The sequence below is a fragment of the Saccostrea cucullata genome, unplaced genomic scaffold, assembly GCF_032062105.1.
Source record: "Saccostrea cucullata isolate Sc308-1 unplaced genomic scaffold, CSIRO_AGI_Scuc_v1 ctg267, whole genome shotgun sequence".
NCBI lineage: Eukaryota > Metazoa > Mollusca > Bivalvia > Ostreida > Ostreidae > Saccostrea > Saccostrea cuccullata.
In genome coordinates this window covers 129,155-151,750 of record NW_026934971.1, presented here as the reverse complement: position 1 = coordinate 151,750, position 22,596 = coordinate 129,155, and the positions used below count along the sequence as shown (strand labels likewise).

Sequence of the window (22,596 nt, the reverse complement as noted above, 5' to 3'; positions counted from 1 at the left end):
GGTAGTAATGAATCAAAAGAGACGTCGTGTATTACTTTTTGTATTTTTTTAATTAAAATGTTGTCAAATGCATATTTAATTAATACAAGGGGCATTTCAAAAGTCCTAAGAACTGTTTAATAAAATATTAACCGTTTCACGGAAATTATTGAGTTTGATATCATTGGAAAGATCAGAAAAATATACACATATTGTAACATCACTTTGTAACTTTTATGACGTAATATCTCCGAAAGTGACGTCATAGAATAGAATGTTTAGCATACTGAAAATTCGCGTTTTTATCCACATGAGACAATTTTAAAAGTGCTGCCAAAGGCTTATTTGAAAAAATATTTCAAAGAAAATTTTCATATGCAAAGAAGTAGAGTAGGACTATGCTACTGTTTATCAGGAATTCCATATTTCATTGTATGGTTTGTTTACTAGCACGGTTTCTGTCCGATTATGCTATCATCGACATTCATTTAAGATTTTAAGTAACATGATACTACTGGATCTTCGGTCTTTTATAAAGCTCTCCATTGTTTGAAATAAAACATGTTCTGTATAAAACTGAAGTAGATTAATGTAATTTTCAAAAAATATATTTTGAGTAACAGTACTCTTACCGTTTGCAAATAAAATGTACAAAAGTCTTGCCCCTGACTTGTTTCTGTGCGTATTTTTTCTTATTAATTCAACTTCAGTACCCCAGAACTCACTACTGCTTTTGACTTTTGACTCCAAAAAAGGTTTGCAAGTTACACAGACATGTAAAATCTTATTTAATTTCCATGAATTAAAATTTACAAATATTTGGAGGTACGGTGGGGTTACAACTGCGCCAGCGCCATTTTGGATTTTACGAGAAAATATGGGACACAGTATACTTAACTTCTCTTGAGCCATCAGCGATCCAACAAATCTGGTTAAAACACCTGACGAATTGATGCCATCAAATTTTGTAACACGATCAAATATTTTTCTTTGTTTGTCAACTTTGCCTTTTTGTCACAGTTAGGTCTGTGTTAAGCAATATTTTGCGCGAGATTCGATAAAAACATGCGATGTTTGACAATCGCTTAAACCATTTTAGAAGAAGAATATCTCCAAAATAGAACACCATATAATAGATTGTGGTCTATGTAAACATTCCACCAACTTGCATTTGCGTCCGATATCTTACGCCCGAGTAATAAGCAAAATTTGTTTGTAAAATTTTAATTTGATTAAATTGTGTCTTTTGTTACGTCATGTTTGTGGCCAGTATCGTAAACATGCGGAAGTATGACGTCATTTTCGGGGATATTACGTCATAAAAATTACAAAGTAACGTTACAATATGTGTATATTTTTCTGATCTTTCCAATGATATCAAACTCAATAATTTCCGTGAAACGGTTAATTTTTTATTAAACAGTTCTCAGGACTTTTGAAACTAAAGGAATCAACATTTGCAATAAATGTACATATGTATACACAAAAATGTGTATCTATGCTTTACCGGAAATGCAAGCAATATAAATAGGAGGAGGAGGGAAGGTATTAAGTCTTAATATACCCTTTTCAGAATATGTATTTTTTGTGTCAATTGAATCACCCCTCTGCATTTTAAATTTTATGAGTATTTGTTTATCCACTATCAAGTTCTTTTTTCAGGAATCAAAGCTAAAAATCTTGAAATTTAGTTAACTGTTGGGCAAATGCCGTCGAAGAGCAAGAGAGATTTGTGGAGGTGAATATAGGGAGTAAAATGCATAAAAGCTTAGTAGCAAAATTAATGATTAAAAATAGGGGGGAAAATTTAATTTGAACTTAGAAATTAAAAAAAAAGTTATCTGTAAGAATGTTTATGGTCATTTTATTTACTTTAATATTTTAGGCCCAAAAGCAACAAGACATGGAAAGAATGCTGAATAAAGAGATAACAGCAGAACAGACAAAGAGCAAAAACATTGACAACATCAGGTATGATTGTCAAAATACAAATCTAATATCAAAACTTCAAATGGTTTTGATATACAGTGTATTTCAATCCTTCCTAATTATACGTAGAGCTAGTGCTGAGATTACCAATATCATAAACGTTGTATTTCTCTACACAGAGAGTTGACTGAGTTAAACCTTTAAATTAAATTCGATTTTAAAATTATTTATTTCCCATGTAAATGTAGATATAGATGTATGATTCTTTACTTTCAAAGAAAAAAGCTTCAGATTTTAAAGTTTGACTATCCATGGACAGAGACGTTTGAGGAAGCAGAGAGAAGAGCTGAGGTATTTTAGTCCATTCAAATTTATTCAATGGGGATTTGATGATGTATGTCACTGTTCGACTTATTTTGCCTTTGTTTTATTTACAGTTAGCAAAAAGTTTTGGACAGAGAACTGGAGTGGAGAGAAGCAGAGCTGAATACACTCAGAGAAAAGGAGTGCAGATAGACATCTTCAGGTAGTGACTCAGTTTTGTGCTACATTCCTAAAATTTCTTCATTCATTTCATTAGTAAATTTTTTTTTCTGTGAATAATTCATAGCTCCAAGTGATCGACAATACTTGGAATAAAAAATTTACTGATTGAAGATAATAGTTATACTTATAGTGAACTTGATAAAAAAAATATTTTTTAAATAAAACTCTCTTTCTTGTAATTTAAACTTTTTTGCACCAAAATTTGTCTATTATATATTGAATTATTATTATTTAGAATTTATAGACTTAAAAATATAAGAAGACATCATTGTAAAAATGTGAACAATATTGATCAATTTCATGCTGTCCTCCATTTTTTTACCCAAACGTAACTTAAAATTGATTGTCTAGTGCAGTACAAAAATGCTTTTTCATATTTTAGGGAAAAGAGACAGGATACAAAGAGGCTAGGAAACACTTCAACAAAAAAGACGTAACTCGAAGAATAAAACGAGAGGTAAAGTGTTCATTCTTACATGTAAATATGTGCATGAATGTGATACATGTATGTGTTAATTTATCAAGAATTTTTTTCCTTTTTGAATGTCTTTTAATTGATAATTTTCTTGTATTCAGTAAAACAAGACAATAAAGATACATTTATAATTATACATATTTGTTTAGACCACCAACCCACCCTCAACAGAACAAAGAAAGAATGTGAATAAATATAACAGAGATTATAGTTAAATTAGAGATAAGAGAGATTTTCCGAAAGAGGACCAACAAATTACAAACAATGATCTAACAGATGAACAGTCTCCAACTGAAAGGATGAAGTTAGCAGAGCTGAGAAAAGCAGATATATAAGTTATCTTAGAGGTAAAGAAGGCAGAAGAGCTTATCCAAGAGAGAAAAAGTCAGCAGACCTTGCATTTACAGATAAACAAGTTATCCTAGAGTAAAAGAAGTCAGCAGACCAAGCATTTACAGATAAACAAGTTATCCTAGAGTAAAAGAAGTCAGCAGACCAAGCATTTACAGATAAACAAGTTATCCTATAGAGGAAAAGAAGTCAGCGGACCCAGCATTTACAGATAGACAAGTTATCCTAGATTTATTTTTATCTTAACGTAGTTTATTTTAATTTGTTTTAGGGTGCTGAAAAATCCATTTGGTAAATATAAATAAAAGCTTGATGCAAGGACAGAAGAATAGTTTGGAGGAAAACTGAAAAATTTTCACACCTTGACCACGACAAAGATTTTATAACAACGCTGTTTATGTGACATGTTTATTTAATTGTCCATCTATAGAATGTCACTCTCTTATTTTATCTCTTTGTGTGACACATAATTATGTTCCCCAAACGAAGTTGGGGAACATTTGTTTTTACTCTGTTTCTTATTATTATTATTATTATTATTATTATTTTTCTTCTCGGGAAAATTTTGTCTTTGTAAAGTACACATTTTTTTTAGGGTAAGTAGGCATGTTATGTAGATTTGCGAATCAAGGTCATTTTGCGCGCAGCTGTGCACGTGCAAAACTTGAAATGACCAATATATAATGGATATAACCGTAACTTTTCTATTTTTAGACGAAATATTTTGAAACTCATAATGTAAGGATATATGAACAAGATGACATGGTCAAAATAGCAAGATCGCATGCAAGCACGTGCGCTTCGCTCTGATTGGCTGAAAATATATCTTTCTTGTTTTTTGATAAAATCATTTGAAATTTTTAACATAGTCATACATTAAGGAGATCTACAGCCCGTAATAAAAGAAATATCATGAAAGCATGTGCATGCACGTGTGCTTGCAAGAGCTCGCACGTGCAACACGAGAAATGTCCAATATAATTGATACAGACGTAACTATTTAAATTATTGATGATATGCTTTAAAACTCATATTAGAAGTATATATTAGAAGCATTGACATGGTCAAAAAAGCAAGATCTCAAGCATGCACGTGCGCTTTGCTCTGATTGGCTGCTAAATTCTCAATATCTTTCTTGTTTTTTTGACGAAATCCTTTGAAAATTTAAATATAGGCATGCATAAGGATATCCTACAATAAGATATATAGCAATTATTTTGAAAACGCGTGCATGCACGTGCGCTGCAATCTGATTGGCTTATGCTTTAAATAGCTATAACTCCCTTGGTTTTCAACCAAACAGGATGGGATTTGGAACATAGACAGATATAATGGACTTCTACAAGAAAACATGGTCACCATGCACATGCATACACGTGCATGTACGTGCGCTGCAATCTGATTGGCTGAAACTTTGAACAGCTATAACTCCCTTGGTTTTCAACCAAACGGGGTGGGATTTAGAACATATAGATGTAATGGACTTCTACAAGAAAGTATGGTCGCCATGCTCATGTGAGCACGTGCGTGCACGTGAAATGAGTAAAATCAAAAATACACTTGAATTAGCGTATTTTTTAATACGTTTGGATTAAATACTTTGATATTTAGTATATTAAAATCTATAGATTGTAAAGACAAGATTGTATGGTCATTACGCACATGCATTCACATGCGCAAGCGTGCAATGCTAGAATTTGAATGAAATTGGTACACTTCTGGGTAAACGTTGTTAAAGTCTCAAATGCGTAGAGTTTGTCTTATTTAATAAAGCTTATAGGGAATATGGCACCAAAAGGGAGTTGGGGAGCGTTTGGGGAACATCTGTAACGGTCCCCGTTACAATTAGCACTAGTTTCTTCTTTGTGTTTAATTTGTTTTACTTAAACTTGTTATTTTTTGGTCAGTTGGAGACGGACAGCCGTGCCGTCAAGACCAAACTGTAGTCCGAAAGAAATACTAAAATAAATCCAGAAAATATCCTAAGTTGTTTTGAACATCTTTATTTCTGCCTATAAAGTAAAACGGTTCGATCCCTTATCAAACGCATTGGAAGCACTGGGATAAGAAGCGCCATAGGCCGAGTTTGGAAATACGTTACTGGTGGAGAGTAACGTATTTCCAACTCCGCGTTGTTATAAAATCTTTGTCGTGGTCAAGGTGTGAAAATTACTTTATGGGATTAACTCTGTTTAACACCAATTGATAATTTGATTAATTCAAAATGATTCACGTGGAACGTAAGATATTTTGCTGAATAAATAAAGGATCAGAAAGGTTTCATAAAAATTATCATAAAAAGCAGCAAGAATAACTAAATAACAAATCAGTAATTATAATGAATTTGAACATTCAAAATCTTGTAATTTTTCATCACGACAAATGTCGTGTACTCATTATGTGAATTTCTAATTCAATAATTAGTAAACGACAATAGTTGAAAGGTATTTTCTATACTCGTAGAGACTTGAAGCTGATGGCTTGTTAATACTTCCCGAGGAGATTGGGGTGTTTTTTTTAAACAAATCATCAACTTCTCAAAAAAAAGTCCATACGTTTACGATCAGTAAATGTATCATTATACCTGGGTATGTGGGCAGCAAACGTCTGAACTTTTTGGTAAGATATGTCACAGTCTTAAAGTGCTCAAAAATTTTTCGGATTACCCAGACAATCTGTAACACAGTTCTAAGTCGTAGGATATTTTCACTGAAGATTAGCATTGTTTGTTAATTGATGTGAGAATTAATATGAGGTTTAGTTAAAGTCATCAGCTTTAATGATTGGTAGCTTCTTTGTACAAGGCTAATTCAAAATAGTTTAAGAATAATGAAACATGTTTATCAAAACCTTTACTTTTGATATATATCAATTCAATTTAAAGAAAATCGTGGTGTATTTGAAACGGTCTATGAATCTGTAAAAACTCAGTGTCACGAAAAGTTTAAGAAGTAAGTATAAACATCTTGTTTTGATTGACCTGAAAGGATGAAACTTTAAATGTCCTAGTTGATTCTCGGACAACATAACGTAAAGCAGGTAAGCAAACATTGCACAAAAATCATTTTAATTTTTTCAATTATGTATGCTACTCTGAAGTTTTACTTTCCCTCTGTAGAATAAAACTGATGAAATATTAACGATAAAAATAAAATAATAATGACTATCATTGAAGCAGCATGAGAGACACAAAAGTATTCTTTATTGATACAGAGAATAAGAACATCTACCTTTTAAGAAAATCTAAATGTTTCTAAGTTGCCTTTTTCTTTAACTAAGAAATCATCATGGACGTGCGAAAGTGGATCATTCTCTGGTTCCTGATTTTATGTCTAACAGGAGGACAAGGGGCTTCGAATCAGAAACCTCACATCTTCTTCATTGCAGTTGATGATATGGGTAAGAAAAGACAAATTATCAAGAACATGAAAGTACTAAAACGATTGAAAGTTCTACTGAGCTACTGACAAGTTTAGTCCCTCACGGTTTAAAAGAAACAAATTGCACATTGCAAAAACCTAAGAACTGATTGAATCTATTGATTCTCAATAAAAATATTTTTTTTTCCATTCAGGTAATCACGATATCGGATACAACAATGATGAAGTCCTGACCCCTAATCTTGACCGTCTGGCAGAGGCGGGGGTGATACTGGACGCTAACTACGTCTACCCTGTCTGTACCCCGTAAGTCCAAGGCTGATTTTGATTGAAATGGAGTAAACGTTAGACATATGATATCCCAGTGACATACATTTGCCATAAAAGGCAACAGATTTTTTGCTGAATTGACCAATAATCTTAATTTTAATGATAATGAAGGGAACAAATTAACACGTGAACATTCTTGATTATTTTTCTGTTTTCAAAAACTATGCTCTTGTGGAATTACTTTTAGTACTTTCAAAATTACTTTTAGTTCGAGATCTGCTTTCATGACAGGAAGATATGCCCATAAAACAGGATTCCAGGTAAGAGCATCGGTATTTTCTGTATAGCAAAATATTTCATGTTAACACTCAGTTGTTCTACCCAGTGCATTGATACAATGGTTGATACCTGTATCTTATACCAATCAGTAAGTTATTCTACTGAACATTTCTCAGTTCATGTTAATTTTCATTTAGCATGAGGTCGTTGCAAACAGTCAACCTGCTTATATAGAGAGTAAATACAAGACGGTTGCAGAAAAACTCACAAACAATTATGGATACGCAGCTCATATGATTGGAAAGTAAGAATTTTTTTTATCTTTACACATTCCTCAATTCGTATCTTTTTTTCATCAAATTAAAATGTAAAAATTTAAGCCATGCTTCGAATTAACAAAACACATGTTTGAAAAATTAATGTTTTATTTTTTTAGATTTTGTTAAAGCCATATATGGCGTATGTACAATGAAAATTATTAGACTAAAATTATAAGAACTTAATTATTATTTGTATCATTATTTCATATAAAGATAGAACTTTTCCGTAAATGACAAAATCAAAGTCAATTGCGTTATAAAGATATCACAATTTAGTTTGGATTCTCGGAATTTTCTCCGACTCGGAAGAAAATACAAAAGATTTAAATAACACATTACAGAGAAGATAAAATCGTATTATTAGTTGAAACGAGGTGTTCTCCGTGTTCAGAACTGTATGAAAAGTTTTAATTTAAATGTATTAACTCTATTTCTTTACTTAATTTTGTATTTTTTGAAATTATATTTTTTGATCAGTTATGTCATATATGGCTTTAATATTTTTTTGTTATTTTATACTTATTTACCAGCTATTTCGTTTGAACAAATACGAGTATATGTGTAATCATAAAACCTTTATACATTTAGAATATTCAGACCAAGAGCCTAGTTTTCTTTGTCAACAAGAATGTTAATACAGACAAAGCTTAATATGATTTATTTAATATTTTCCTTAGATGGCATCTAGGATTTTGTAAAGAGGCAGTGACACCAACTTTTCGAGGGTTCAACTCGTTCTATGGGTATTATGGCGGCGGAGAGCACTATTACACTTATACAGCGGGTATGGAGGAAATTATTAAATTATTGTATTTATATTTTAAATTTCTTTGTCTGAAATACGATTACAAGTTATAAAACTACTTGATTTCTGCATAAAGCTACTTGTTCATTGTTCGACGTTGTTAAAAAATAAAACAAGTGCATGGCAGGAGAGACAGATAAACAAATAAACAGATGGAGGAAAGTAATCTGAGGTTTGACAACTTGAATTTAAGGAACCAAGAGCAAGTTTATATAAGAAATAACTGTAGGATTTGTTGGTTTCATAAATGATGATGATTAAGCAATTTGTTTGATCACATCATAAAACCAAAAAAAGTTATTATAAGTTAAATAATGAATTTTAACATTATTTTGTCTTAGCCTTGTCTGTACATATATTATATCTCTTACTCAGGGGGAAACAAAGATTTCCATGACAACCTAACAGCAACAACACCAGAAAACCCTAACTATCCTCAAGAGGATGAAGATGGATATTCAACGGTAAGTAATTGAATTATTACATACAACACTAGAAAACCCTAACACTAGAAGCATATTTAACGGTAGATGAATAGTCCCAAGAAAGTGGAAACTGAATTTATTACGGTAGGTTAAAACATAAGAGCACAGACTCGCTGGGATAATTGATTTTCTGTAGTTGATCATCACTCCTCTCCTCTGATGTATTTTGTAGATAATATTAATTCTCTTCCTCCTTGGGAGAGTTGAAGTGTTTATGGAGTAAATAGTTGGATATATCAGTCCTCTTTCTCTATTGGATAGTTGTAATAATTTTCTGTTATTGTCACTCCTTTTCCCTTCCTCCTCTTTCGATGAGCTGCACTTCTCTCAGTTATAAATTATCAATTTTTTTTTATTTCTGGGATAATTGAGGTTTTCAGTTTTGCTCCCCTCTAAGATAGTTGAGACGAAGTTTTATTTTTTAAATAATCAGTTTCCTTCTTTGTTTTGCCATATGGCATAAGGAAATAAAGAACTGAATTGAATTGAATTTGGGATTGTTGAAATGATGTTTTTGTAGTTGGTTATACATCATCCTCCTTTGTGGGATGGTTGAAGTGTATAAAGTTGGATATGCCTTCATTCCCAAATTTGCGAGATGTGAAGTTTTTTAAGTTGAATATCAGCCCTTGTTGTAGTTTTCTGCCCTCTTGCTGTCTGCGTAATGTTAGAAGTTTACTCTAGTTGCGTATCACTGCTTTTGGTTTCTGGTCTTTTGTATAGTTAATAATCAGTCTTATTACTCTCCGGGTTACTTCAAGTTTTCCTATAATCGTTAGATTTCAGTTCTCTTTTTCCCTGCAATAGTTGAAAAATTTCAGTATTTGACCTCCATGTAAGTGTGATTAAGTTTAAATTCATTGAATAGCCATCCTTATTCTCTTGTTTTCGAGAGAGGCGAGTGTCGACACCAGATGCGTACATGTAGTACGAAAAGTAAGACAATTTTCTCTTGAACAGGCTTTTTCATCAATCGTGTTTTGACAAAATAAGTACAGATACGTCTTTATTTCTTTTTTCATGTACATGCAATTTTCTGTAATTAGAATAAACATGATGGTTGTAATTTAATTAAAAATGAATCAAAATTCACAATTTTGCACCGAGAACAAATACATGGAACAACAAGGATTTCATGCAAGCTTTGCTCTTAAAAACTTATTTTAAAGTGTTATGCTTTTTTATAGTATGAATACGCAAAAAGAGCCATCAGCATCGTACAAAACCATAACAGCTCCCAGCCACTGTTTATGTACCTGGCTTTCCAGGCTCCCCACAGTCCTCTCTTGGTATGTATTGTGTCAACACGATTTACCACCCAAAAAATTAAACCTGGAGAAAAGTTAAAGCGTCGTGAAATGTTAACATCACAGTTTGACCTCTCTAGGCACCCCAGGCTCTAAAGGACAAATATCCCGGTACCTGGACGTACTCGGACGAAGATGGATCGACGATCACCACAGAAAGATCCACATTTTATGGTTGGTTTACACGTTTATTTAGGTTGTCGTTAAGAAAGCACTTTAAATAAGAAATGGACCCAATAGTCCATTAAAATATAAAAATTAAAAGTAATATTTTCAATTAGAAAACATTAACATTAAAAAATTACTTCATGCATGACCTTTAATGGACATTTCAAATGCCCAATAATATGATAAATAAAAACGACCTTATTTGATAAATCGATCATAACTACGTACGTATGTCTTTGATATAAAAAGCTTCATCGGAATCAACATGATAAAGTTTTACATATTTAATTTTGAAGGCCAATGGGATGCAGATGTTTGATTTTTTATCGTTCGTTACGGTAGTTTAAATTAAATTGAAGAACCTTTTTGTAGCTATGGTAACAGCGGTAGACCAGGCTGTTGGTGAACTTCACGCCGAGCTGGAAAAGTTAGGACTTCTGGAAAACGCCATCATCGTCTTCACTTCTGATGTATATTTGAACACCAGTGTTATCATTGATAATAATAAAATGGCGAAAATCATTAACCATTTTTAAGAGCAATGCATTAAATTATGTATTTTTTAATGCTATCATAAGTAAAATGTAAATTGTTACAATGATTATTAGATATTAAAGCTATATATGGCGTTTCGGAGCTAAAAAAAAAGTACGATATTTACAGTAGATTTACATACTACTAGTATTTGCTATTAACCTTCAAAATGATTTTTTCATCGATTTGGAACTTAAATATCCCCACGTTTCTATAGTAAAAGTGACTTTAAACCGTGTCTAATATTTAATACCGATTCGGTAAAAATCGGTTATTGTTTTAAATCGCAAATATCTATGAAACGCGATTGATTTAAATTCTGTAATTTTCAGGAAAGTACGTACTATTTTTTTTGTACAGTAACAAAACATATAGAAAGATCTTTTTAATTTTAGTTAGTCTGAACTTATTAAAAAAAACGCCATGTATGACCTTAACTGCAGGAGACACTGTTTCATAAAGGTGTATTCATACATTAATTTAATGAGATGTTAACTTTTGTGTTCAGAATGGCGGACTGCCTAAACTAGGAGGGTTCAATAATCCCTACAAGGGCACCAAGGGCACTTATTTCGAGGGAGGAATTCGTGTCCCAGGATTTGTTTACAGCAAAAACTTACTTACAGTGTCTGGCTACAGGAACCAGGGGTAAGACATTATCTAGGCAAAGATTCGCCGTATTATCAGATACATGAAAATCATTGATGGAAAGTAATATCAAATGCAAAATAAAGAATGAGTTTCTCTTGACTTTTACATAAAGTCCCTTTTTGTGAATTATTTTATCTATTATTTTTATCAATTAATTGGTACAATAGCTGATATATACTTTGTTCAGAATGCTTCACGCAAGCGATTGGTTGCCTACCTTCATCAGTCTGGCGGGAGGAAGAGCAGGTAAGTACATTCCAAGAAAAGAAAAACAAACGAAGATCAAACACTCCAACAATGACTTCATTTAAGCAAACAAATTTGCCAGTAGCCTAGAGATGTATCATAGTAATGATTTTGACTGAAAGTTAAAGGTCACTAAGAATACATAAAGGGGTGTAAATCTGGATGTGCTGGGTGGAACAAATTCCAAATTACTACGGTAACTTGGAATGAAATTTTAATAAAAGAGATTCTTTTTCAAATAAATAAATGCCTTGCAACTTTAACTTATTGATAATATCAGTTTACCTGTGAACTACCCAACTCATAACTGGTGGAACACCATACCTATGTAGAGCGTTTTCACCCAACAACAGTAACCAAAGTACCGTATTTCGATATTGCATAAACTTTTGATTAATTTGGGTGTTTGGAGCATGATTTTATTCCTCAATTTTCAATTTGTCTACACACATTATGTAATGTTTCATAATCTACATATGTGTTCAACTAAATAAAATCATGGATACATTTCAACCAAAGCTGTCTTACATGTTTTTATTTCTTATGCATCAGCTGGACTAGTTCTTATTTACATGAAGTAGAAATTAATTTGATCAAGGGACGTCTACAAAGCGAAGAGAAAAGATAAGATAATATTTATTTAAAGTCGGGTACATCAAACAAAAAAGATTAGCTCTGGAGAGCTATTTTCCGACTACCTATAACGTTACATAAAATACAACAATCATACATAATACTACTAAACAAGAAACAGTATTTAAAAATTATATCACACTAATAAATATCACTATTACTCCTAGGTGCTTTACAATGACATATGACATAGTATTTATCACATTATACCAACGACTGAAAATAAAATAAAGTCTGTTTACTAGTTTCTAAAAATAAATTTAGCGACAAGCACAGCAATCACAACAATTTCCGTACCAACTTCTTATATTATTAATATTTCTAAAAGATTCTGGTAAAGAATTCCATAGTTTTGTGGATTCATATCCAAAAGACTTGAACCCATACGTAATGGATCTTGCTCTTGTTTTCGTGTATCTAAAAGAATGTTTCTTTAATATGGATAAAATCGTGCAGGTAAGATGGGCTTTGTTTGTTTAAAATCTTAAAAGAGATAGTCTGGCTTATGAAATAAGGAGAAGGAGGGACTTTCTTTCAAAAGACAAAATATAGTTGAATATTTTTGAATCAATTATGTTTGATTTGTAGTCGTCTTTTTTCTACAGATTTGGCTTCAGACAGTGATTTAGTGGACATTGATGGCGTGGACCAGACTCAGATGTTATTGAACAATGGAGCATCAGCAAGGTCTAAAATCATAATCAACATCGACGACCTGGAAACCAGATCAGCAATCTTTGGAATCATGTATGTAAACTTTTGTAAACTTTTTTTTTTATTAATTTAACACTTTCACATGTACATATAAAATAATTTTCATCATTTGGTACACAATAACAATGGGTCTACACACAATATAGAGTTATGTTTATAGAATGTGAAAGGTGTTTTAAAAAAAAAAAGACAAAGAAAAGGGGGGAGGGGTAACTTTTGTAAACTTAATACCTGCCTTAATTAAGGCCGTGATGTACTGGGCTTCCTTACCCATTGCATGAGCAGTGGGTCTTTTTTGAGCAGCCTTAACTTCTACTGTAAAAAACGAGATCTCGCCTTGTACGGTTTCATCCAAATACTGATCTCTGCTGTAGAACTCGAACCTAACACTGTTAGAAATATATTTTATAATACAGAAATTGATCTATTCTTCAGCAGAGATGTTTTCTTATTTAAATGATAAATATATTTTATAGTTTTATGAAATCTGCTTGTCATCGTAGTAAACAAAATGGCACAGACGTCTGGAAATACGTTCAAGGAGACATTGGATCCAGAGACATAGTCTATACAGCGACAAAAGTCAACAAGAAGAGAAATTTTCTACAGCGGCTTATTGAAGCACTAAAGCAGAAAAAGTCCAAAAGGACAAAGCGGGCTATTACTGACAGATACCTGTTTAAAATATCTGGTACGTACACCACAAGGGTATCGAGGATACATGTACATTTATACTGACGTATAATATGTACTTCTTCATCGCCACTCGATATGAAAGCTTATGTTTTTAAGAACCGTGACCCTTCTCAAATTAAATCCAGTCCATGAAGCAAATTGTTTTATTTTTCCGTGAACATGGTGAAATAATTTTACCGGTTCCTTGGGGATCTACTGGATAATTTCCATTCTTTCTAACTGGAATATACCAACAAACCGATGCAAAGATATTGATTATTAGGATATAAATTCATTGGGTTCGATGACCCACGAAATTCATGAACTTTTGGACCCATGATGAACAATATGATTACTCACAAGCACTAAGAAATAGGCGTATAATAAAAATAAAACTACTCTTAAGTAATTCAACTTTAAAAGGTATATTTATATTTTAGATGATATCACCGAAGACGTCAATTTGTACGGTGATTCATCCCCCGATATTCAAAATATCCTGTCAGACTTGCAGGAAGAAGTAAGAGCTGAGAAGAGGATCGCGGTGAGCCCTATGAATCCGTATGAGTGCACCAACGCCAACAACAAAGTCAACGGATTCTGGACCGCGGGGGCGGGAGACGGATGGTGTGGTTGTACATAATAATTATTCCCTTTGAAATTAAAACTTAAATCCAATCATGATTCTGTTGTGCTTTTAATTTCCTTGTAAAAAAATCCTTGCATTTGAAAACATGCTTTTATTGCAAACGGAAGTTGTTTGTTCAGTTATTGGCTATGGAAAGATTTTTTAGACAATTTATTTTATACTCTATTCGAATGACCAGGCAGTGAATACTGTAACAGGTATGTCTTACATACACTGTAGTACCTGATACATGTACCAATGCATAATTTGACGTTTCGTTTTGTTTCTAGTTAAATTTTGTCAATTTGGAACAAAGATAAATGTTAAAATGGTTTTAGACAGTAAAACTTTGAAGTACAATTCCAAATATAAAGAAATGAATATGAAGAGAATTTACACAAATTTGTCCTTTGATTGAACATTGTCATTATACATTTGAAAATGAACTTAACATTGTAAGACTGGTTTTAAAATTAGATATGCATTAATAACAATGACATGTAATAAAATGATGTCATTACTCCCTATTCATCTCCCTCTATAATAAATAATAACAAGAAAACATTGATGTAACCATCAATTGTCGCCCGGGAAATATATAGAGTAAACAATGAAAATGAGTCTTGCTCATCAAACCGCTTCGATATGTGTGAAAAGGAATGCGTATTATTGATGGAGACGATAGTCGCGAATATTTTGAAATCTTGTAGTCGGATAAAAATCAATCAAAAACGATACAATTTAAACTTCATCAATTCCTCAAGTAAAGTTTGGCTGCATAAAATATAAATTGAAGTTAGACACACGCATCACCTATATTTAAAAATGTATTAATTTTCAATTTTAGAATATAAAACATGAACTGTGCAGAGTACGTTTTTATCCGAGAAGTAAAATTTGATGTTCTAAAAAAAGGGACCTGTCGTTTTTTGATAATAAATGATAAGCAACTTTATATATTAAATGTGAAAAACATATACATTTTTACAGATTCACTTCATGGAAGTAAATATATTATGTATCTCGTAATTTATAAACGGAAAGAACATCCTAATTAACAATCTTTTCAATGTTTAGAAAACCTTTAATTCTAAATAACTACTCCCACCCCAATCCCCATACACCAACAGATAAACTTATATGTATAGAGCAGCCCGGTCCTCTCTCCCTTCAGAAAAAGAAGCCTACTGATACGGACAAGAATCAGAAGTCAATAACTTCGTTCTTCACAAAAAAGTAGATTTTAGGTATTTGTCTTCATTTCTAATACCTAACATGTTTGTTAGTAATACTGTATTACTGGGTATATACAGTCATATACAGGTCCTCCGGGCTGCAATAATAATAATGACCTTTATTTATCCAGGATAACACAATTAGCATAAAGCTAGTTTTCATTGTGGTCCTGCATTATAACATATTTACAATCACATAAGGATATACAAAATTAACATCTTAATATAAACACAAGATATAAAATACAACATATACATGAGGAAGCATATCTTTTATACACTCAAACATTGGGAAAAAATCCATTTTAAGTATTGAGTCTGTTAAAATACTCAGCGAGATACACAGATTTAAAAATATCCACTGACCTAGAATTTCGAACATTTTGTGACAGTTTGTTCCATAAAAATGCACGTGAATATCTAAAAGAACGTTTGTAATTTTCTGTTTTGGCTCGTGGTAAATACAATATGTTTGACATAAAATCATTCGACCTGGTTTGGCGACAATTGACATCTCTTGTATATTGAAACACATTCAAATAATCTGGCATTTGATTGTTTAAAACCTTAAATAGAAAAGTGACCTGTCTAAACATAAAATAATCCTTGATTGGCATCCAGTTTAAACAGGAAAATAAAAAGGTAGTAGGAGTTAAAATATCTCGAACGTTTAAGAGTATTCTAGCTCACTCTAAAAAAAGTTTTACTTGTTGTTTTTAAAATAAGATATTAGATTAAGAAAAACTAGTAATTATTAGTAATCCATTTAGTCAGAATAGCAAGTAAATGACTATCACGGTTAGTAATTGTAAACATAATTAGTAATAAGGATGAATTCATTTACTTATAAAATGATTTACTAAGTATCAATAGAATTACTTAAACTATAGGAATTATATTACTTTAAGTTAGTAAATGAACTACTCATTTTTGTTAAATTATTATTACTTAATTTAGAGATAATATGCTTTCTATTTACTAAATTTTATGAATTATTACTAAGTAAATGTAATTCTGAAATTAATTAAAATCTAGAATATTATTACTCAGAAGAATACTAAGTAAATGAAAAACTGCAATGCAAGGTACCCAGCCTCTTACATGTGAGTACTACTCAAAGATTTCTTTATCAGAGATCCCTAACTGGGCCCTGTAAATAGTTTAATAGAAGAAATCTACTTATGATGGAAACATTTATACTTTCAATTTCTTTTGCCAATTTCTTTGTAATTGTTTTATTATATATTACAATAAAACATTTGATTCCAACTTCGAAAGCCTTAAAAATTGAATAAGTTGTATCTTTTTAAGGACCATTTTAAAAATGGTTAAACATTTCAAGTACTTAATATCGCATTTTTATTAGTGTGACCTTTTTTTTCACATGAAAGAATATTTAGAAGAAAGATAACTCCTCCTCACAGACAATTAATATGACAGCCAAGAATTCAATCCCGATAGTGATTAGACTACCATATTTAAGTAATTACTGCTCTGAATTCTCCTTGATTTAGTAAATAATTTTTTGTTTTAAGTAAATCAATTAAATACAATTTAAACAAGATGTGTTTGTGAAACACCTACGCCCCCGTATGGTAACATAGCAAAGGTTAAACTTTTCTTATATGCAAATTTAAATTATTGGTATTTCTTGATATCTCCAAGGTCAAAAGGTCAAGGTTATTGGTATCTAATGAAAGGTCCTGTCACAAAAAATACATATGTGAAATATGGAAACACTTGCCTCAACCCTTCAGAAGTTATGGTCAAGGTTATCAATTTTGAAATGTAAGTGAAACTCCAAGGTCAAGGACAAAGGGACAGATTTGGTGGTACCCAAAGAAAGGTCTTGTCACAAGGATGAACTATGTAAAGTATGAATGCACTAACCCTAATCCTTTTAAAGTTACAGTCAAGGTTTGCTTTTTAAAAGTGGGTCAAACTCCAAGGTCAAGGTCAAAGTTCTTGGTATCCTATGAATGGTCTTCTCAAAATGATTACATATATGTAAGTATGAAAGCACTATTCCTTATCGTTCAAAAGTTATGGCCCAGGTTAAAGTTTTTTTTTACAAGGATGGAAATCTCCAAGGTCAAGGTCAAAAGTTCATAGTTGTTGGTATTCAATGAAGTTTCTTTCAATAAAAAATATATATGTGAAGTATAAATGTATATAAACTGGTATTTACTGTTCAAAAGATTTGGATAAAGAATAATTAAGTTTGGATTTTTTGTGTATAAGTGAGTCAAACTTCAAGGTCAAGGTCAAATTTGGTGATACTCAAAGAAAGGTCTTGTCACAAGAAATACACATGTGAAATATGAAAGTCATAACTCCGCTAAATCAAAAGTTATGGGCAAGGTTAAAGTTTCTGCGGATAAACAGACAGAGAGACAGCTAGACAGGCAGCTAGACAGACAGACGGACACGACAAAAACTATATACAGTACTGCACCCCCGAAACTTCGTTTACGGGGGCATTAAAATATTAATTATATATATATAGTAAATAGTGGTAAAATGTAAGTAAAGACCAAGTAATGTTATTACTTATATACACAAATTTAAGTAAATATAAATTACTAAGTAAAACTTTTTAGTGTGTAAGTAAAACATTTCTTTAAAATAAAAAAATCAAGTAAAACATTTGAATCTAGTACTTGACATATATTTCAGTAATTGATTTTAAATTTTAAGTAAATGCTTAGTAATTATCTATTACTTATCTTTGTTATTTCAAGTAAAAAATGACTACTAAGTAAAACTTTTTTAAGAGTGATTTTTTAAGTAGCTTGGAAAGTAAGTTTTTATATAAAATGAAATATATATAAGATTTTTATGTGTAGATTCTTATTTGTTATAAATACTTAGTTCAACACATTAATAGAAAAATAACGTGAAATATGGATACCAAAATACGAGATATATTTTGGAATAGGGAATCTTGAATAAGGAGGAGAGAAAAAAATGGAGTGCTTTGTTAAAATCTTCGTTCTGTTCATGTTTTTTCTTCTACTGATGGATGGCAGACAAGGCGTATGGAGTGCTGGTATGGTATATCCTAATCTAAAAGTTTGGGGTTTAAGTTAAGGGGTTAATTTGTATATAACAGGAATCTGTTGCAATCTCAAAATTTAGTCAGAAAAAAAATACATAAATTGTTTATAGTGATCATTATGCAGACCTATTATACATGTATGATAGTCTCAATATCAAGGTTTTTTGTTACTTTACTCTTTGTCATATCAATAAAAAAGAGAGTTCCAGAAACTCTTCAGCAATTTTATCTTTTTACCTGTATTTTAGTGAATAATGTTTAGGAAACTTTAACTTGTACTTAAAAAAAATGAAATCAGATTCAGTCTTACACTACTTTTTACTTTTTTTTAATTTGGGTTTGAACTAAAATATTTGTACATGATTTATGACTAAGATATCTGAACTTTTTTCCTTCACTTTGAAAACAACATCGAAATAGGTACGTCAAATTCACCTGCAGGAACAACAAACACCACATCAGGTAACTATTATTTAATGGTAAAACTCTGTTTAGTCTATATCTTTTTTGCTTTTTCTTTAAGATATATGATGTTGTCCAAAAAAACTGAGATTTGGGAATAATTTTAGGTGGAATGACAACTACTGCAACCAAATCAGCGAGTACAGTAAAAGGTAAAAGTTATCAGGTTTTGTAGAGATGACAACAATACTGTCCTTGTTGCTAAGTTAACACATATTGTCATAAAACTCCGTGTTACATTTCCTTCGGGACTTATTTAAGGAAAGATGATAACTTTTGAAAATAATTGCATGGGTTGACATAATAATTTTTACATATTCTGTTTGTAAAATAATGTAAACATAATTTTGTTTAAAATATTAAGGTTTTAAAATTTTTATGTTGTTAAAATTTTACATATTTCCTATCATCCTTACGGTATGTCACTCGTCAGCTTTTTAGAAAAGTTTTTAGAAAAGTTCGGTCAAAACCTATTACTTTAAACTGTTTATTATAATTCAATTTTTATAACATCAGTCATACTACTTGAATACTTATTCCACATATCCTTGATATAACTAATTTCACGAGTGACATACCTTAAAAATCTAAACAACTACATGACTTACTAGTATATGACATTATAATGAAGTTTTGAAAGAAAATATTTTAAATCTATGCCACTCAACTTATTCATTTAGCTATTATAAACCCATTTAATAATTATTTGTATTGTTATGAAAGAAAGTTTGTATCATTTGTACTTAATGGAGGAAATAAACGCAATGTCATCAACTAATCATAATCCGATTATTCCAGTTTTGCATGTTTTAAATAACTTATATATGATTTCTTCATTTTTGTCAACTTTACTGAACAAAAATATAGTGTTTTTTTTAAAAAGTCTTTTCCTTGTATTCCCAATAAACCTTTTCTTTCCAACAGCGTCGTCAACTAAACCAACGCCTGCGCCAGGTAATACTGCAGTATACAAATTATCTATTATTTTCTATCTCGATTTTTTATGTCAAGGCAAATTTTACTCCAATTTTAATTTGTTTTTATTTTCTACTCATAAAGTTCTTTATTAATTAAATATACTTCTGAATATCCTTGAAGTTTATTAGCTTTTCTATGGAGGAAATATAAAGTTGCAGCAAATTACAAAAAGTAAAATTAGTGTTAAATTTATTTAAAAAAATCAAATTACTCACGACGTAAATATTTTATTTCCTCATTAAGGTGCTAACAAGAATACCACTCACCCTGCATCAGGACAAAACGCAGGTTCCAATCAAGGAAAAACTATTGCATTAGGACAAAACGCAGGTTCCAATCAAGGAAAAACTACTACATCAGGACAAAACGCAGGTTCCAATCAAGGAAAAACTACTACATCAGGACAAAACGCAGGTTCCAATCAAGGAAAAACTACTACATCAGGACAAAACGCAGGTTCCAATCAAGGAAAAACAACAAAAAGTACAACACCGTCCGTCAGCACTACAAAGTCATCAAATAGTACCAACACTAAGGGAAATACCGCTAGTATTCCAAGATACAACTTCTATCTGCCTTTGCTACTAGGGCTCTTCGTTTTGAGATAATTCAGAAAATAAAGTGTGTGCTATTTATTACTCTATGACGCGGAATCCTATCGCCGAATGAGTAATTATGTGTGATGTTATTTATTCAAATAATTTTGTATGATTCTAATTTACAATAGTCAATATAATTTAATCCCTAAATCATTGTATTGTAAACTTAAAGTGTTCCATATTGATAAAACTGGAACAGTACTATTACCATTACTCAACTTTTGGAGAAATTCGATTAACTATAAATGAAATTGATTGATTTGCATCTAAACATAAGTATGTATGTATGTATACAATTTACACATAGTTAATTTTACCAATCAGAGTTGTAGTTAATGGAATACATTTTACGAGATTTGTGATAGCTAAATATGTGCTTTAACTATTATCTTGGGTCTTTTGTTGGTTTCTAGATAAGATTAAATTGCAGGATAAAAACTAGACTAATATCTTGAAATAAGATAGTGTACATTTATTTAGATCTAGTATTTCTTCGAATCATTTTTTTATTGTTTGGTAAAAAAATCTCTTGTAACAATTCTGACAATCATTTTTCAGTCAATATTGATTTGATTTTAATCTGTACTTTTTAAAATTAAAATGTTATTGTTTGAGATTGAACCTTTATGATTGATTGATTGATTAAATTATTGTTTAACACCAAGTCAATGATATTTTAGCCATATTTTGGCGGTTGAATTTAAGCTTTATGAATATTTCGACCATAAAAGATGACATGTTTATATAAATATACATATGTACATATCTGTTTTATGGAAGACGACTTAATGTTATTATGACCGCTATATATCTGAAAATTGATTATATTTTTTTTTTCAAAAGACCCCATAGTTTGTGCCATGTGGGAAAAAAATCCCATGGTCGTTGCAAAAATGGGATTTTTTCTCCCACAGGACAAAAAATCCCAATAAATGAAGAATATAGGATTAAATATCCCGCGTCCTGAAGTTAGTATTCAAAATCCCACGTCTTGGCACAATATAGGGGAAAAATCCTGTAGTAATCTATTGTATGAGTCATTTGTTCAATAACATTAAACTAATACAATGATGAACCGCAATTTTTGAATGGTGTTTAGGTTTCAATTTCCTTCCACATAATACAAGTCAATCAATATATATGTAATAGTAAAACAAGAGGACCAAGGGACTTGAATTGTTCTGATGATATATTCTACAACCTATCACCTTTATTTGAAGCCTAGTAAATATCCTGTATATGTAGATAAAGCCTTGAAAGTCCAAAGGTAGGTCATTATAACCTGCAATTTAGATGAAACACACCAAGAATCCAAGATGATTCTAAGCCAATTAGTACATGATACATGACAGTAGATCAACTTGACTAACTTATCACTTGCCATTCTCTGAGGACCCAAGTACATTACCTTATGATAACCAACATCATTCGGTTTGATTTCAAACACCAGTCAAGCAACTTATTTAAGAATTTTGCAATTTACCTGATAAAAACTATTGATTGTTTGCCAGATATTATTCTCTATTATCCCTAAGTCCACAAAAAATAATTTGAAAATTCCTGATATTCTTGGGAGCAACAATAGAAATTATGAATTACTTTGAGTGATCAAAAGTCCTTTAAACTATACAAAATAGCAGCAGAGCAAACACGGACCTCCAAAACATCGGAGGTAAGATCAGGTGCTATGGAGGCGTAATACAATGTAATTATATTCAAACTGAATGTAAGGATTTTTGACGTCTCATAACAATTTTAACTTTATCATCTACCTGTGTAGATATCATACATAAAACTTGATCCTGATTTTTAGACAGAGGTTATACCTCCGGGTATTATATATTTTATCGTGTTCACATATCATTTCATTCCTTGCCTTTGTCTTGACC

At 31.3% G+C, this 22,596-nt stretch overlaps 1 protein-coding gene and 1 long non-coding RNA gene across 2 annotated transcripts; both read left to right on the top strand.

The window, feature by feature from the left end:
- Positions 1–1,939: 1,939 nt before the first annotated feature.
- On the top strand, positions 1,940–20,084 carry LOC134241665 (uncharacterized). Its single transcript, XR_009986705.1, has 3 exons — positions 1,940–1,950; positions 19,238–19,282; positions 20,055–20,084. It is a non-coding gene; the product is annotated as an uncharacterized LOC134241665 (long non-coding RNA).
- On the top strand, positions 6,568–14,407 carry LOC134241644 (arylsulfatase J-like). Its single transcript, XM_062723677.1, has 14 exons — positions 6,568–6,679; positions 6,855–6,966; positions 7,199–7,250; positions 7,407–7,513; positions 8,207–8,313; positions 8,710–8,798; positions 10,007–10,108; positions 10,207–10,300; positions 10,667–10,764; positions 11,337–11,476; positions 11,667–11,725; positions 12,964–13,105; positions 13,576–13,763; positions 14,188–14,407. Exons 1-14 carry the CDS (start codon positions 6,568–6,570, stop codon positions 14,388–14,390), a joined length of 1,605 nt encoding a protein of 534 aa, XP_062579661.1. The 3' UTR covers positions 14,391–14,407.
- Positions 20,085–22,596: the final 2,512 nt, after the last annotated feature.